Here is an 18,786-nt window from a genome sequence, read left to right as displayed (position 1 = left end):
CTCAAAAAGGACTGGTTTCTTAAACACAAACTTATTCTTACATGGGAAAAAAAGGATATCGTTATTCAGAGTTAAACAATATCTTCTTTATCCCAAATACAAGCAATCATATGATGAATAAAACAATACAATGCTGCAGGGATGATAAGGGCTCTAATAAAGAAAGAAAATAGGAAAAGCACCTCAGTGGGTTAAAATCTGAATACAAACATACAAAGTCCAGCTGATTCCTTATCCCCAAGATGCAATTCTGAAAGTTGTAAAATTGATGGATGATCTGTGGATCAGGTTTTAGTTTGGATTAGAAGTAGGTTAGACTTAGGTCTTTGAACAGAAGTAACATTTCAGTTTTTGGAGTTTAAGAACAAAGTGGAGATACTGGCTTTAGGAACTTTCTCAGGTTCACAGGAGATATTTTATGGAGAGAGATCTGTGCAACCTGTCAAGCTGTAAGGCTGTAATTTTCAGCTGACCGAAATCTTACCTTTTGCTATTGACTTCTTAAAAGTTTGTTCCTTTAATTGAGATATGTAGTGCATTAGAATAGAAACTTGATTTTTAAGGCTGTTGCAAGGCAACCTTCACCACAGGACTCCCAAACCAATCTTTTCACAATTAAAACCAAAATACACATCTTTTCTCTCTTAAAAGATTTGCTAGTCTGCTTTCTAATGTTACCTCATTTTCAACAAAAAAAGCAGGTGACTAACAGCACTCATTAAACGTGTGACTTCAATAATTACTGCTCATCACAATTCCCAGCAATCAAATGTATCCACAAAACCTTTTAATCCAGAATGGCAAAATAGTTCCATTTCCAAGCTCCTCCTCACATTCCTGTATTTTCCCAACACTAGCATGTAAACATAACATTAAAACCTTAAGTTCTATCTATTAAGAGTTTGCTTACATTATTTTTGGACAATTTTTTATGTGCAATCAACATCTCGTTATAGCAGGGCTGTATGTTCTCAGAACATTTCCTGTAATTGAAGATTTTTATGGTATTGAGTTTAAGACATGGGGAAGAGTATGCACAAGGATATTTTGCTGAAAATATTCAGCTTCTACCGAAACCTAAATGAATTGAATCCATTATGATTACAACATTCTCCTCTGTGAAAATTAACAGAAATGCTGGTCTAATAGATTTGTGCAAACAGCTTATTCTTATAAAACTAATATGTGCTCTGGACCAAAATCATATTGCAATGCTTAATAACTTCATGTTTACAAGACCAGGTTTGTAATTGAAAATCTAATGTGTGTCATACTTTCCAATTACATATTAAACTTGGGGAACCAACATGATCTGGAGTTTTTAGCATAATATGCACACAGACCTGTCTATTATATTGAATATTTGATGTACATCTTAAACCACTATTTTCCATAATTTCTGATGGATATGATTTGGGTAGATATTTGAAGATCAAGCATGTAAATAGAAAACAAAAATAAATGATCACAAGATGCACTTTTCTTTCTCAAGTAAAAAGAAAACTTCTAAAGTAATTAGAGTCTTTTCTAATACCTATGTACATATACACACATACATACACACAAACATACACATATACAACATAACAAACAAAAACTAGTTAATTAATATAAATTACAAAGATGTGATAAACATATAAAGGACAGATGTACAAGCAAATGAGTCAGCATTTTCAAAGCCCACCTGCTGGTATTATGCCGAGAGGAAGTGGTGCTCTGACAGGCGTGAAGTTAGAATCGATGTCCCTCCCAGCATCAATCTGAGCTCGGAGGAGTAAGCCATGGGCCACTTCACTTGCAGTCCCATCACCACCCACACACACAAGACTGTAGGTAACAAACAGATTACAAGAAATAATGGTAAAAGAAACATTGGTTTTACTTATTCAAATAATGCACAAAGTTTTGGGGCGATTGGTAGAAATATGGCTTATTTAATAAAATTTTAATTAGACATTACACTTCTCTTTCTAATATTTGCAAAGCTTTAATTATGTAATATTAATTTCTTATAAATATTTAGCTAGCATTCTCACTAGACTTGAACATGCAATATTCCAAGTAGTTACTTGAAAAATGTTCATATTTTTCTGTTTATACTGTAAGATCTCAAGTTTTAAATTTTCATCAAAATTTGTTCATCAGGTTTGCTAATGGTACTCTGTGACCAGAAGTTTTAAGAGCATCTTAAAGGAGGAAAATGGAGTTGAGAGGCAGAGAGATGAAGAGAGAAAATTTTAAGCTTAGGCAAACCAAAGACATGTGATCAATAGAATGACATTTAAAATTGGAGGAACTCAAGAGTCCAGAATTAGATGATTGCAGATATCTTGAAGGCTGTGACACTGGCAGAGATTAGAAATAGGAAAGGGCAACACCATGGAGGGAGCTGAAAATTCTTCTGAAGCTGGAGATAACAGAAAATAATCAATAGGATACAGGAATGAACTTGTAGAGAACCTGATTGTATTTGAACACAGCACTCCTGGGGATAAAAGGATATAGATGGGAAGAAAGCCAAAAGTAAAGGGGAGAGATGTAAAGGAAGAAACAAAGACCCCAATGTTTGTTCCTGGATCAGGTCTCCATGATCCACCCATATATTGCCACAATATCCATCTCCATGTCCCTAAGACACCTATGCCAAGTTAATATTTACATCGACCACCTTTTCTCCCTTCACCTACCACGCCACCTCATTGGCTGCCCATAAGTACTCATGTTCATAGGAGAAAAAAAAAAGTTCTATTACTTAAATTTCAATATTGAAATGTACATCTTATTGAGAAATACAGTCTCATTGATAAATACACATACTAACACTTGACAAGTTGACATTTATTGACAGGTAGACGTTTATTGATACTTCTTGACAGGTTAACACTTAATTACACTGAGACTTCAAATAATACTTGACAAGATGACATATGAAGACACTTGACATGTCAACATTTCTGGACTTTTATTGACAGGTCGACACTTATTGATGCTTCTAGACAGGTCAACATATGCTGACTCTCTTGACAGGATGACATTGCTTGACACATCGTTACTTGTCATTTCAACACTTCAAGACACTTTTTGACAAGTCGATGCTTATTGACAGGATGACATTCCTTGACAACTACCTTCGTTCTGTTTTCCCAGAAGGATCAAATAACTTCACAGAAATGCTAGTGAGTTAAGGATGTTTTGAGAAGGAGGAATTGTTGAGAGAAAAAGAAAAGTATTAGTAGGAAAATAGTGCAAGAGAAATTAATGGGACTGAAAGTTGAATACTTCTTAGGACCTCAATCTACATGCCTGAGCATAATAGGAATTGGTATTGAAATAGTTCAAGCATTGGTTTTCACTTTCCAAAATTCTGCAGATTCTGAAATGACTTGGCAGATTGGGTTGAGAGTAAGCACACTGTTTAAAAGAAGAACGACAAAGAAAACTGAGAATTATAATCTAGTTAGCCTAAAATCTGAAATAGGGAAAATGCTATAGTCTATAATAAAGGATGTGATAACAGGATTACATAAAGTTAACATGGATTTATGAAAGGGAAGTTGTATTTGACAAACTTACTGGAGTTTTCTGAAGCTGTAACTGGTATAATAGATGAGGGAGAACTAGTAGATGTTGCGCTTTTGGACTTTCAGTAAGATTTTGATAAAGTCCAACTTAAGAGGTTATAGTAAAAAATAATCAAAGCACATGGGATTAGTAGTAATATATTGGCTTGGACTGAGAATTGGTTGCAAGACAGGAAAACGTAGAAGTAAAGGGGTCCTTTTTGGGGTGAAAAATGGGATATCACAGGGATCAGTGCTCAGTCCCCAGATATTCAAAATATACTTCAATGATCTGAACAAGGGAATCAAGTGTAATATTTTGAAATTTGCTGCCGATACAACATTAAGTGGAAAACTGAGTGAATATAGAACATAGAAAAATACAGCGCAGTACAGGCCCTTTGGCCCTCGATGTTGCGCCGATCCAAGCCCACCTAACCTACACTAGCCCACTATCCTCCATATGCCTATCCAATGCCCGTTTAAATGCCCATAAAGAGGGAGAGTCCACCACTGCTACTGGCAGGGCATTCCATGAACTCACGACTCGCTGAGTAAAGAGTGGTGAGAAGAACAGAAAGAGGTTCAGATTTAGACAAGTTGAGCAAGTAGACAAATACATGACAAATGCAGTATGATTGGTTAAAAGTGAAATTGTCCTTTTCAGTAGGAAAAAAGAAAGGCAGAGTATTGTTTAAATGGTGAAAGATTGGGAAATGTTGATGTACAAAGGGAGCTCTGTTTTCTTGTGCACTCATCGTGGAAAGCAAACATGAAGGTGCATTAAGCAGCTAGGAAGAAAAATGATGCGTTGGCCTTTGTTGTAAGAGGGTTTGAGTACAGGATCAAGAAAGTCTTAGTGCAGCTGCACAGGACTTTGGTAAGACCACACTTGGAGTAATGTATGCAATTTATGATAATAATATGGTCTCTTTAAACAATAAAATAAACTTGCCATTATGGGAGTACAACAAAAGGTTCACCGGTCTGATTCTTGGGATAACATGTTTGTCTTTTGAGGAAAGATCGAGGTGACTGGGCCTATATTCACTAGATTTTAAAAGATTACTTCTTATTAAAACAAACATAATTCTAACAAGGATGGACAAATTGGATGCAGAGATAATACTTCCCTTGGCTAGGGATTTAGAACAAAGGGTCATGGTTTGAGGAGGTGGCAGGTGGTCATTTTGGACTGAGGCAAGGTGAAGTTTCTTCACATAGAAGGTGGTGAACCCATGCAATTCTGTATCACAAAAGGCTAGGGAGGCAATGTCAGTGGATATACTTAAGAAACTATTCAGAATATATTTAATAATATATTATATTTGAGCTAAAGAGTCAATGGATATTGAAAAACAGTGGAAATATGGTGTTGAGATACAAGATCAGCATGTTGAATAGTGCAACAGGCTGAATGGTCTGAATTACTTACTCTTGATCCTATTTTTCAATTATAACCGTTGACAGGTCAACACTTGTTGAAATAAAAGCAAAATACAGTAATACTGGAAAACTGAAATAAACACAGAAAATGCTGGAGAAACTCAGCAGGTCTGACAGCATTTGTAGACAGATAAAAACAAAGTTAAGGTTTCAAGTGTGGCATGACTTCTTCAGAGCACTTATTTACACTTCTTAAATGGTTGACCCTTTTTGACACATCGATACATGTTGACACATGCTGACATGTCAATACTTACCAACATTTTTTGACAAGTCAATACTTATTGACATAACTTGATAAGCTGGGCAATTCTAAAGGATGCATGCTTGTTTTAAGCACAATTTCTTCCACTGTTAACAGCTCTAAAGAACACCAGACATCCCCTTCTCTAAATAGGTTATCTGCCAGTCTACTCCTCAGAGGATCCTGAATCCACCTCCAACATAGCTTGGAACCAAAGCTGCAGGACCACAGCTTCCTAAATGTACACCCTAGCTACCCATAATAAATGTACCAAGAACAGACTCCTCTTAGCTGGTCTAATCTCCAAACTCCTAGTTCCAGGCACTAGGGATTGCAAAATCTGATTTCAGTTGATGTTGTTGATCAATTAAATGACAAAGTCTTTACAGACACCATACGTAAATGTGAATAATGGCCCGTCCTTAATCCCGCCCTCATGAAAATGGGAAATGCCAAGTTCTTTCATTATTTTCACTGTGGTGCAGATACTCTCTGCACTGATAAAAATTGGAGCTATAGAATTCAAAGGTATGGTGTCAAGGCCATGCATTAATTCGGAGACAAGAAAAAGGATTTTAAGTTCACCAGGGCAAAGAAACAATATAGATAAGTGTGGATAGAGATGGGAATGACAGGCAGATAGAACACATTAGGAATAAAGCAAAGGGGAGCTTTGAATGAAATGTAAATATTGGAGGGACAAGATAAGGAGATTAGAAAAGGATGGATTTTTGGAGTTGAAGATATCATTAGCACTTTTGAAAGAGATGGAGGTGGCAGCAAGCATACTGCACATCTGAATGAATGGCAAGCTTGAGGCATCAGAAAATACAACTGAGTGATTTAGCAAAGGGTTTTCATAGGAAGATAAATTTGATGGAAATACAGGGACTGCCACTGTTATTTCCCAGGGTGAATAATATAACCTATTGCCAGTTGAGGAGCATTCATTCACATGTCCTGTTTCTGGCTGGAGCAAGATATCTTTCCATTCATAAACAAAGTAGTCATAGAAGTCTTTTATTGGAGAGATTTTATAGAGTTCACAAGAGTTGGAAATATGGCATGTGAGCTGACTTAATATTCCAATTGGACGATAGTGTGGTTAAGTCAGCAGCATGTTTTTAGCATGTTGGGCATCACACTGGCTTATAGCAAGCTCCTATTTGTAATGCATCTGCATACCATGACTTATTATTTCAAAACTGCAAGAGCCTCATTTCACCCAATTCGTGGTTGTTTAATGGGGGCCTGCAACACTTGACTTTGCACAGTTGTTTCCAAGATAGCAGATTTCCATTTTCAATTCTATGACGCAAGGCATTTACAAGGAAAGGTTTCTACACCCAGCTAAAAATTCAGCACCTTTAGATGCTCTAGATCAAATTAACTTTTGTAGCCTTGTGAGAAGAGTCTTATGTTATATAAGGCAGCAATTGCAGGTTAAAATCATCAAAATGATACACTCAATGTTTTCAATTGTCTTACTAAAGGATATCTCTTGAAACATAAAAAGCTACTCAGTAGTCAAAAGGTCTGACATGAAATATCTCAGTTTTGAACGAATCATCTAGATGTAAGGTTTGAAATAGGCAAAATTCAAAATTATTGTTCTTTGCTTCACTAACAAAAGATAACAATATTTAATTCTCAACCACATATCACATTAATAGATTGTAGACATGAGCAGAAAATATCAAAGGAGAGCTAAACTTGACTTTAATGTAAACAGTGGGAAGATAAACAATTGTATAAAACGGCAATACAGTAGTCCTTTGCAGGACAGTACTGCATCACTGCTAACAGAACAAGTAATTAAATTTCCACCTGCTGTGACTATACACAAAGAGCTCTTTGTCTGACTTTAAAAAATCAATTGCAAATGGTTGATTATTGTCATTTCGTATTGCATCATTGATAGAGTATTGGAAATCCATTTGGAGAAGTTAGTTTCATCACAGATTGACAGAATTCAACAAATATTTTGACAGCTTTGGTTTAGGGTTTACATACCCATCAAACTCTTGAATATCACATTCCATGAGAACTGAAAAAGCATGTCCTTCATGCTCTGTAACTACAAAAGAGAGACAGTCAGGAATAGAAAATTAAGTAATCTGCAGATTTGACAATTTTAAAAAAAAATTGGTACCTTTGAACTTGTGGTTGCCATCTGTATGAACATATGGTAAGGCTATAAAAGGCAAATTATACTAGAATGTGTATTTTATAATTAAGAAAAAGCAATGCAAACACATAATTAGATGCCAAGGCAGTTAATAATGAATTTTACAAAATACAATACTCTTCTAGAATCTTCTAATTATCTATTTTTAAAATATCATGTAGCTACAGTTTAATTTTGTGCAATTTTACTTAAAAGTTTGAGTTACAGTAATAAGGAACAGAAATATTACTCAACGTAAAAACATGAAGTGCAGGAAAACACCAGTGACAACATCAAATGATAGTAGGGAGAAGGTGGCAAAGCTACACACCAGAGCCTGAATTCTCCAGAGGATCAAAATCTGTCATTCCACATTGCCATCTCTACTGTGTTTATGCCCTATGTGGCATTCTAAATGCCAATGAAAATGGGATGAGCTGGCATGCTGCAGATGGCACTAAGCATCATAACTGCATTTAGCATTTTCTAGGGCAGCTTTGCCAGAAGAGACGACCCAGCTGGATCTACCCATCAAAGATTTCTGCCGACTGACATGACACTTGCAGATGGATTTTTTTGTGTAAGAATGTGCATCATTATTTGCAAGATTACATTAATCTTTCATGCTTGTATATTTTCCGGTACCAGTGTAATTCTGATTATAACTTCAGCAATATATTATTTAGAAAACACAAAGGTTTTCTTTCAGATGATTTCAAAGAATCACTGAAGAATTAAAGATACTGTGTATAAAGCCTGATCTCTTTCATATTAAGTGCACGTACATCAATGTACTTGATATAAATACAACAGACTATCAATACATGAGTGGATCACATCTCCTTGAAATTCAGATATATTGGATTAGTAATAATATTTTTCTTTCAGAATTAACAAGACAAAACTGATTAACTGTCTTAGTTTGACAAACTCCAGTTTGCAATTAATTGCCAGAATGTCCATCTGCATCACAAAATAATGGCAAATACTCCAGTCATTCAATGTAACTGTAGGGGGAGTTGCGAACAGTTAAACAAATTGGATTATTGGAGCAATGATTTTGACTGCACATGTGGCCCAGTTCTTAAACTCAGTAGAATATACTGACATAAATGTTATTTTACATGAACAGTGTAATTATTCACATCTCAAAAAAGCAATTTAATAATCTTTTGAAGATGCTATCTGATACAAAATCAAAACCAAAGAATATGCAAAATATACAATTTAAATTAAGAAATATGTTGTGTAATGCATTCATTTAATTATATTTTTAGAATAGTGGTTACCAGGATTATTGAAAGTCCAATTCATTGACCTTCTGTTATGATGTTAAAACACACAAATATCATAACAGTACTCAAAGGATGAATAGATTACTTCAAAACGTGGACCATATCAGAAAGGCGAGATAACTATTTTTTGTGTCACTAATATTTTTTAGATTATAGAAGCACTTTTCATTTTTTTTGTGACCTGATATATCAGAAGAAATGGTTTAAAAATAGTACATTGTCATTCAGGTGTGTTCAACTTGATTCTCTAGCTCATCAAAACAGAAATGAACCTCATTAAAATATTTGAATCAGGCTCAATCACTAAAGTTATGACCCTTATGCAACTGTGGCATTTGGTTTCCACTGCCTTTTGAGGGAAAGTATTCCAAAGCCGCTCAACCTTTTGAGAGAAAACAAATTATTTTAAAATGGGTGACCCCTTATTTTTAGATGTCACCCCTTAGTTCTAGATGTATCCATGAAGAAACAGGAATTTTTCACTGCCTTGAATGGTGTGGGCAATAGTGAGGAAGTCAGGCAAATATGGCAGAATTGAAAAGAATCAGATTCCAAACATTGAGAAAAAGATTTCTGAGTTACCACTTACAGTTTAAATGGTCAGCTTTGAATCTCATTAATGATTATAGCTTTATTTCCTTCATTTGTATCTTATTAGCTAATGTCACCTCTATGCAGCTCCCAATTCTCCACCCCTACTCAAAGAAATTAGAACGGACGAATTCCTGACATGAACATTAGAACTGTTACCAGGTAACAGCAGCAAAGAGATTACTTCTTTGCACCTTCATCCACTCCACCCTCACCATTTCCATGCATACTCATTGAACCTTTTCCACCTTTTGTTCACTCAAGATAGCATCATCAAACTACCAGTCTCACCATATCATCATGACTGCTTTTAGGACCACTCGCACCACTTCAGGATTTTACTTTTGTGTTACAAGACATGAATTCCTTGCATGATTGTGCCTGGTTGCTTTGGCTGCAGGGAGAAACATGCGCCTCATGCACAATATAAAATGCATGTTATGGCACTTTATACCAGTACTAGGAACGTGGGTTCCTTTATGGGTAAAGCAGAACAGCTCTATTGTTGATTGACAGCAGATGATATTCATCAGACTTTGTTTTAAGTGCTATTTGGGTTTGTTCTGGATACACAAAAGTTCCTTAAGGGAAAAATGAAAACCATGTTTATCCTAAACTATAAAGGGTAAAGTTGCCATAGTCTTACCAGACCATAGGCTTGCTTTTTCATCACAGAGAGATGACTGGTGATGGTTTAACCTCAGGATCACCATGCCTCAAGTGAGGGAGAGGCTCAGAAGAAGATTCCTTTGTGCTAAACAGTACATTCATAATAAAAACCAATGTGATTCTCTGAAAGTCTTTTGCTGCCCAATTCAACATAGATTTCAGTCCATTAAATATAGTAACAAGCACTTACCTTGATCTCTTTAGATGGGAAGATAAAGAAAGCAGAAAGTAATTCCTGTTTTTTATAGAAACAAGGTCCCTGGTGGCTTTTCAAGAAACAGTACCTGAGTCACATGTAGGATCATGAATAATGTTCATCCACAGGCGTTTGTGAATTAGAGTTATTTAAGCAGTTGAAGAAGTGGAGATGTATACCCTAGTCACTTCAAACATGCAGCAGCAAAGTAGAATAGGGTTTTTTTCTTTACCAGGTACAAGTAAAATTAACAACAAAGTATTTTTGGGACTAGATATAACAGACATGAAAACTGAAGAGGGGACTGGAGACTACAATACAATTTATGGACAAAGTTTACAAAAAGAATGACTTGTTGGAAGTCTCTGAGGCAGAGTCAATATTTGATAAATTTAAGAGGAGAGACAATCTGTCCATGAAGGAATGAATCATGAAATTGGAGAGATTATATAAAATACAAAAGAAATTCAATTTGGAAATTCTGGAATCTGTGCTAGCATTTAAGCTATTAGATTGTGCACAAATCTCACACGTGGAGAGACATATGCTTTTGACAGATGTTCAATTTTGTGGTAATAACTGTTTTTGAACAAGTGGCTGCTGCTCTGAAAACATTTTTAGAGAGATCGTTATTTTCTGTCACTTCACAGGAGGATTAGATTAGATTAGATTACTTGCAGTGTGGAAACAAACCCTTCAGCCCAACAAGTCCACACCGATGTTCAGAGTTCTCAGCAATATAGAGAATGGAAGACTCTCGACCCCCGAGGCTCCCAGCCTCATTCCTGATTAAGCGCTTTTGCCCAAAACATTGATTCGCCTGTTTCTCAGACGCTGCTTGACCTGCTGTGCTTTTCCATCACCACACTCTTGACTCTAATCTCCAGTATCTGCAGTACTCGCTTTCATCTAGCCAAAATTTAAGAAGGGCTAGACACAGGTGCCTGCATAAGGATAGAATTCCTGAAAGGTATTTTTTCGTGGGCAGGGTGGGGAAGAACGGCTTGCAACTTTAATAGATGTCTGAATCAAGGGAAAATGCAGAATTAAAGTGATGGCTGGCAATAGATGAGTCCCACATTGCCATGGAGAATAATTGATCGGTATTTTTAATGTATTCTAATATCACATATCAGGAATTGTCCAAATATTAGAAGCAACTCATAAATCACATTGTTCTGAAGGTTGAAGACCAACAAAAGATTGTATTAGTAGCAAAATTTAAGTTGGCCCATGCGTATCTTTGTTGATTTATTCAATTCTACTTTACTCGCCTTTATCTGAAACTACAGCATGTGACTTTTGTTGGCTGAACTGCTATTTGGAAAACTTTGGAAAAGCAGACAAAAATTGTGTCATAGAATATATAATCTGCTTTCAATTTTGGAGTTACAATTGATTGTCAAGTAAGGTTAAATCTCACAGGATGCAGGGACAGCTAGCCAATTGGATACAAAATTGGCTTGAAGATAGGAGACAGAGGGTGGTGGCAGAGGAAGTCTATGATCAGCGGTGTGCCACAGGGATTGATGCTGGGTCCACCGATTATTCATAGAAATTTGGATGAGAATTTTTGGAGGTATAGTTAGTAAATTTGTGGATGACAACAGGATTGATGAGGGCAGAGTGGTAGATGTGATCTATATGGACTTCAGGAAGGCATTTGACAAGGTTACCCATGGGAGACTGGATCTCACGGAATACAGGGAGAACTAGTCATTTGGATACATAACTGGCTCAAAAGGTAGAAGACAGAGGGTGGTGGTGGAGGGTTGTTTTTCAGACTGGAGGCATGTGACCAGTGGAGTGCCACAAGGATCAGTACTGGGTCCTCTTTTTGTCATTTATATAAATGATTTGGATGCGAGCATTAGAGGTACAGTTAGTAAGTTTGCAGATGACACCAAAATTAGAGGTGTAGTGGACAGTGAAGAAGTTACCTCAGATTACAACAGGATCTTGACCAGATGGGCCAATGGGCTGAGAAGTGGCAGATGGAGTTTAATTCAGATAAATCGGAGGTGCTACATTTTAGGAAAGCAAATCTTAGCAAGACTTATATACTTAACGATAAGAGACCTTGGAGTGCAGGTTCATAGCTCCTTGAAAGTGGAGCTGCAGGTAGATAAGATAGTGAAGGAGGCATTTGATATGCTTTCTTTTATTGGTCAGAGTATTGAGTACAGGAGTTGGGAGGTCATGTTGCGGCTGTACAGGACATTGGTTAGGCCACTGTTGGAATATTGCATACAATTCTGGGCTCCTTCCTATCGGAAAGATGTTGTGAAACTTGAAAGGGTTCAGAAAAGATTTACAAGGATGCTGCCAGGGTTGGAGGATTTGAGCTACAGGGGGAAGCTGAACAGGCTGGGGCTGTTTTCCCTGGAGCATCGGAGGCTGAGGGGTGACCTTTTAGAGGTTTACAAAATTATGAGGGGCATGGATAGGATAAATCGACAAAGCCTTTTCCCTGATGTCAGAGAGTCCAGAACTAGAGGGCATAGGTTTAGGGTGAGAGGGCAAAGATATAAAAGAGACCTATGGGGCAACATTTTCACACAGAGGTTGGTACGTGTATGGAATGAGCTACCGGAAGAAGTGGTGGAGGCTGGTACAATTGCAATTTTGGATGTGTATATGAATAGGAAGGGTTTGGAGGGATATGGGCCGGGTGCTGGCAGGTAGGACTAGATCGGGTTGGGCTATCTGGTCAGCATGGATGGGTTGGACCAAAGGGTCTGTTTCCATGCTGTACATCTCTGTGACTCTATGGTAGCATAGTGGACAATGAAAAAAGTTTTGAGAATGCAGCGAGATCTTGATCAACTGGGCCAGTGGAATGACAGATTGAATTAAATTACATAAATGCAAGGTGTTTCATTTTGGCAGGTCAAACCAGGGCAGGACTTACACTGTCAATGGTAGGGCCCTGGGGAGTGTTATAGAATACAGAGATCCAGGGGTACAGATTCACAGCTCCTTGAAAGCGGAGTCACAAGTAGACCAACAATTAAGTACAGGAGTTGGAACATCTTGTTGCAGCTGTACCAGACGTTGGTAAGGCCACATTTGGAATACTGTGTGCAATTCTGGTCACCCTACTATGGCAAGCATATTATTAAACTACAAAATGAGTGCAGAAAAGATTTATTTGGATGCTACCTGAACTGGAAAGTTTGAGTTATAAGAAGAGCTAGACAGACTGGTATGTTTTGCCCTGGAGGGTAGGAGACTGAGGCATGACGTCACAGAGGTCTATAAAGTCATGAGAGGCACAGATTAGGTAGATCACCAACCACTCTTCCCCATGGTCAGGGAGTCTAAACTAGACAGCATTGGTTTAAAGTGAGAGCACAAAATGTAGAAGGGTCCAAAGAGGCAACTTTGTTTTTACACAGAGGATGGTGAGTGTCTAAGAGGTAGACGGACTGACAGAGGCAGTGGACCAAACGTAGGTAAATGGGACTAGTTTTATTGTGAAAACTGAGTGGCCTAGGCAAGTTGGGCCGATAGGCCTGTTTCCTTCTGTAAGCTGCTATGACTCTAATCCATTAACATCTTTAAAGGCAGAGATTCTCTCCTGTGCATGATAGACGTAAATGACTTGAATGAAGGAATCAAATGTAATATTTTTAAGTGTGCTGACAACATAAAACTAAGTTGGTTTGTGAGTTGGGAGGAAAATGCAAGGAGACTTCGTGGTGATTTAGACATGTGCATAGTGCAGAAGTGCATATACAAACATGTGGCAGATACAAAATAACATGGATAAATGTGAAATTATACACTTTGGTGTATTTAAGAGAAAGAGGGAATATCATTTATATAGGGATATATTGGGAAATTTGATGTACAAAGGGATCTAAATGTACTTGGACACTAGTCAATGAAAGTAAACAACAAATGCTGGAGATCACAGGTCAGACAGTATCCATGGAAAGAGAGCAAGCTAACGTTCCAAGGAAGAGGCATCTAGACTCGAAATGTTAGTTTGCTCTATCTCCATGGATGCTGTCTGACCCGCTGTGATCTCTGGCATTTGATGTTTTCAGTGCAGATTCCAGCATCTGCAGTAAATTTATTCCTACATGGAAGTAAACAGGCAGGTACAACAAGCAAATAGAAAGGCAAATGGTATACTGGCCGTCAATACAAGAGGATTTGAGTTCAGAAGTAGGGATGTGTTATTGCAGCTTTAGAGTGCACAGAAGACAGGAGAGTTGTGGTAGATGGAAAATATTCAGCCTGGAGCTCCGTGACCAGTGGTGTTCTACATGGATCAGTTTTGGGACCTCTGCTCTTTGTGATTTTTATAAATAACTTGAATGAGGAGGTGGAAGGGTGGGTTAGTACATTTGCTGATGACATGAAGGTTGATGGAGTTGTGGATAGTGTGGAGGGCTGTTGTAGGATGCAGAACTGGGCAGATAAATGGCAGATGGAATTCAACCTGGAAAAGTGTGAAGTAATTCTCATCGGAAGGTCAAATTTGAATGCAGAATACAGGGTTAAAGACAGGACTCTTGGCTGTGTGGAGGAACAAAGGGATCTTGGGGTCCATGTGCCCTCAAAGTTGCCACCCAAGTTGATAGGGTTGTAAAGAATGTGTATGGTGTGTTGGCTTTCATTAGCAGAGAGATTGAGTCTAAGATCCACACGAGGTTATGCTGCAGCTCTATGGAGTCCTGGTTAGACTACACTTGGAATATTTGTTCAGTTCTGGTTGCCTCATTATAGGAAGAACGTGGAAGCTTTAGAGAGGGTGCAGACAAGATTTACCAGGATGCGGCCTGGACTGGAGTGCATGTCTTATGAAGACAGGTTTAGGGAGCTAGGGCTTTTCTCAAAGGAGTGAAGAAAGATGAGAGGTGACTTGATAGAAGTGTACAAGATGATGAGAGACATAGAGTGGATAGCCAGAGATTCTTTCCCATGGTAGAAATATCTATCATGAGGGGGCGTAATTGTAAAATAATTGGAGGAAGATTTAGGGGAGATGTCAGAGGTAGGTTCTTTACACAGAGAGTGGTGGGTGTGTGGAATGCACTGCCAGCAGTGGTCGTAGAGTCAGATACATTAGGGACTTTTAAGCGACTCTTGAATAGGCATTTAGAAGTTAGTACAATGAAGGGAATGCGGGTTAGTCTGATCTTAGAGTAGGATAAAAAACTGGCACATAATCGAGGGCCGAAGGGCCTGTACTGTTCATTGTTTTATGTTCTAGATGCACGAAGGCTCCTTCAAAGTACCTTCCAAATCCACAGCAGCTTTTATCAAGAAGGATAAGGACAACAGATACTTGGGAATACCATCACCTTCAATTTACCTTCTTGTAAATATATCACTGTTCCTGCTCTGTCATTGAGAGTGTACTCACGCAAAACATACTACAGCAGTTCAGGAAGGCAGCTGACTACTACCTTCTGAAGTGCAATTGGGGTTGGCCAACAAATGTTAGCCAGCCAACAAGGTGCACATTCCTGAAAGAATATTAGTTAAAATAAAGTTCCCTTCTCTGATTATTTTCACTGACGCAGGATGCAGATCCAACTGTCTGTGTACTCTGCTATTTCCGTCTCCATAGCAATGGTGGGTGGTTCAAGTTCACTTTGTACTTTTAGTGGGATTCGACTTCTTTAATAGGTAGATGGTCTTCATGGCCTCAGACTTGGATCATGGAACAATCCCAATCCTAAATGACAAACCTAAAGAAACAACTATCTGGTTCTAGAATTATTTCACTGAGGGTTTGAAATGCAAAGAAAAACTGTCCTTTTAGATTCAGTAGTTAGATGTGTGTAGTCTGAATTGGACCTGTTTGTATTGCAGCAATTGATTTATGGAGCTCTTTTCTACCAAGACATAGTGGCTATATCATTGACTAGCATTGCATATGCGTTGAGATGCATTAGGATATTTTAATGTCCATCTCCACTGCATTGAAAACTGGAACAAAAACATTACTTGGGATCTATCGTGCCACAAACAAAGTGATTTAAATGCTCAGAGTTTCAATAAAAATAAAACAAAATAAAAGCCTTCAGAATCCCTCAGCAACCTTCACTTAGGGAAACAAAAAACCCTCAAGTACTCCTGGATTTCTTTGATAGGATATCTAATATACCTTGAAAATAAGGCTGTTTTTCAGATTCAGTTGTAACATTTGTTTACATTAATCAGGATCTGTTAGTATAGCTGAACCCATTATGAATATATAGCTAAATTTTAATGTCTTTAGAATTGCTTCTCTCAGCAGTGGCATGTATTTCTACTTTTATTGACAGTTTTAAGTGGTTATTAATGAATTGTCTGTCTTTGATGTAATTTGACCTCTTAAGAATTTTTAAAAAATTGTGATTGCTATTATGCATGAGTTTCTTTTCAGTATCAACCTTACGACATCACCATGTCTATTTTCAGATTAGCTCAAACGATACTTCAGTTCTTAAACACTTCATTTTGACATGAAGGAAAATTTATGCTTTGCGTACTTCTGGGTCACTTTGACTGTCGGGACACATCTAATGCTTCTAAGATTATTTTCTTCATGCTTACTTGCATGTTGCCAAACTGTCGAGCTTGCATTTCTTTTTAGCATATGGGCTCTTCAGCTTTAATTTGCAATGCTGTCAGCCTCTCTGGCTTGCATTGGTGTTTAGTGCAGAGGGAGAGACAGTTAGCTTGTTACTGTCGAGACCATTGAACAGTCAAGGGGGTGGACCTTTTGCTGTACGGTATCAGACTGTCAGTGTTACAGGTGCAACGTGGCAGCAGCTTGTGCGAACAACATTCTGCATGCATTTCAAGCAAATGGCCACTTCTGAACTTCAAAGGACAACAGTGGAGTGAAGACTCACTATGGTGAGTCAAGAGGTCGTGGTAGTCGGTTTAGGGGTTCATCACATCCAATCTCAGTCCAGGAGCTTGGTTACAGTCAGTTGGGTACATAGTATGTTGAACAGTCCACGGATCAGTGTTCTTGCAATCAGTTCAGGTATCACAAATATGTCAGTAGGGATGCTGTGGAGACACATGCCTAAAGACTGTGCTTTCCTCAGTTGCAGCTGTAGTGATGAGAATGAGGCCAGCCAGGTGGAGCTCAAAGACTGAGTTCTCTGTTACAATCAGCGAGTCCTGGTTGACAGATATAAACTGGAGTATCAGGGGTTCTGTTCACACTCTCAGCCAGCTCTGAGCTAGCTGGATCGGAGTCATGTACTATGCATGTATAACTGAAGGGTGACTTAATGACAGGATACTGACCTTCATTGAGTTATGTCAGCAGCAGTCTTCCTGAGTGTGTCTGGAAGGTTGGGCTGCAGTCATTGCTGGGGGATTAGGTGTTAATCCTCAGCGAGTTTATGGTGACAGGACTTGTCAGGGGAAGAGACGTTTGTGAGAGATACAGTTAGAGTATCCATAGGAAAATGGGAAGCTCAGATCTGGGCTTGGCATTCACTGGACTAGTAAACAAAGGCTTGGCAACTCAGAGGCATTGCCCTGGGAGTAAATAAGAGCATTAATCGTAATATAAAGAGGCTGAAAGGCCATTGAGGATGCAGGAACAGTAACTCAAAAGAGGGCATGGAAGATGGGAGGATCACCGTTCATCTGAGGTAAGGCCTGCATTTCTTTCATAAGGACATGAAGTTGAAATCTTGCCACCATCTCAGCAAGCTCAACTGTGCAATAAAGAGACAAAATGTCTGCCAATGTGCAGCATGGGTAAAGTAATGTACATTTTCTCTTAGGGGTGGATGAGACACCCTGCTAAGGGCAATTATATTAATTACTTATCCACTGATTGTGTAACACTAATCATCTGGAAGCAAATTATAATTCATTGGTCAGCTCATTCCTTTTTTGCAAGAATGAGCATTAAAAATTATGGCCTCAAGCAATCTTGACCTTTTATAAACTTTGCAATTATTGTCTCTCTGTCACATTAGTTACGCAAAGCTATGTGGGATGCAAACTTAAAAGTCTCATCTGGCTTTGGAATTTCTGCTTCACCTTTCATACCTGATACTAGAATACAATGCCTTGAACTTCATTCTCTCACTCTAACTGTAGGTAGGCAATGATATGGTCTCAGATGTTGAAGGTTAGCTTTTACTGGGAGGGATGCTTTATGGTGGTTAAGTATTTCATTTTATACTCTCCCAGCCAATTGTAGCCTAAATGCCTTTGGGAATGACCCGTCAAGTCTTCCAGGTCAACGGCCAACTAAAGAGCAGATTCCCTCTGCCACAGCTGAAGAATTTGGATTACGTTTAGGCATTACGCGCAAGGAAGGAAGATTAAAATTCCCCAGGGCCCATAAATGGCATGGGTGAAATGAATTGTAAAAGAATTCTGAACTTTTGTACATTTATATTCATTTACAGTCTTAGAATATTTGCTCTAATCTCTTGGTGGCTGTTGGACCTGGTGAGGATGCACCAAATTCAGGAATGATTGGCATCATTAGACATCCCAAGGATGAAAGAAGCTATAATGGCCAAGCATTGCTAATCTCCAAGCAAGTAACAATGTGGGTGGCATCAGCCATCATAGATCCTTGAACCATCATACTTTTGGCTGCAGCCAGGTGTTGCACTTAAATTTAATCTGATTTG

The 18,786-nt window shown here is 38.2% G+C and overlaps 1 protein-coding gene across 9 annotated transcripts in view; it reads right to left on the bottom strand.

The window, feature by feature from the left end:
• The window catches only part of cerkl (CERK like autophagy regulator), a 163,924-nt gene that overhangs the window by 41,674 nt on the left and 103,464 nt on the right, over positions 1-18,786 (bottom strand). For 6 of the 9 annotated variants that reach the window (XM_043693485.2, XM_043693481.2, XM_043693487.2 and 3 more), the window contains 3 exons: positions 7,403-7,444; positions 7,264-7,327; positions 1,685-1,827 (listed from right to left, as the gene is read on the bottom strand). The exons of 1 other annotated variant lie outside the window; for it this stretch is intronic. In XM_043693485.2, coding sequence (XP_043549420.2) covers positions 1,685-1,827; positions 7,264-7,327; positions 7,403-7,444 — 249 coding nt within the window. The remainder of the gene's footprint in view (positions 1-1,684; positions 1,828-7,263; positions 7,328-7,402; positions 7,445-18,786) is intronic. 2 more of the 9 variants (XM_043693483.2, XM_087988971.1) reach the window with 1 other exon arrangement.

This window comes from Chiloscyllium plagiosum, unplaced genomic scaffold (assembly GCF_037043375.1).
Source record: "Chiloscyllium plagiosum isolate Xiang-an unplaced genomic scaffold, Cpla_swu_hap1 HiC_scaffold_7, whole genome shotgun sequence".
In the NCBI taxonomy this organism is placed as follows: domain Eukaryota; kingdom Metazoa; phylum Chordata; class Chondrichthyes; order Orectolobiformes; family Hemiscylliidae; genus Chiloscyllium; species Chiloscyllium plagiosum.
The sequence above is the reverse complement of the archived record's forward strand: the minus strand, read 5'-3'. Positions and strand labels throughout refer to the sequence as shown.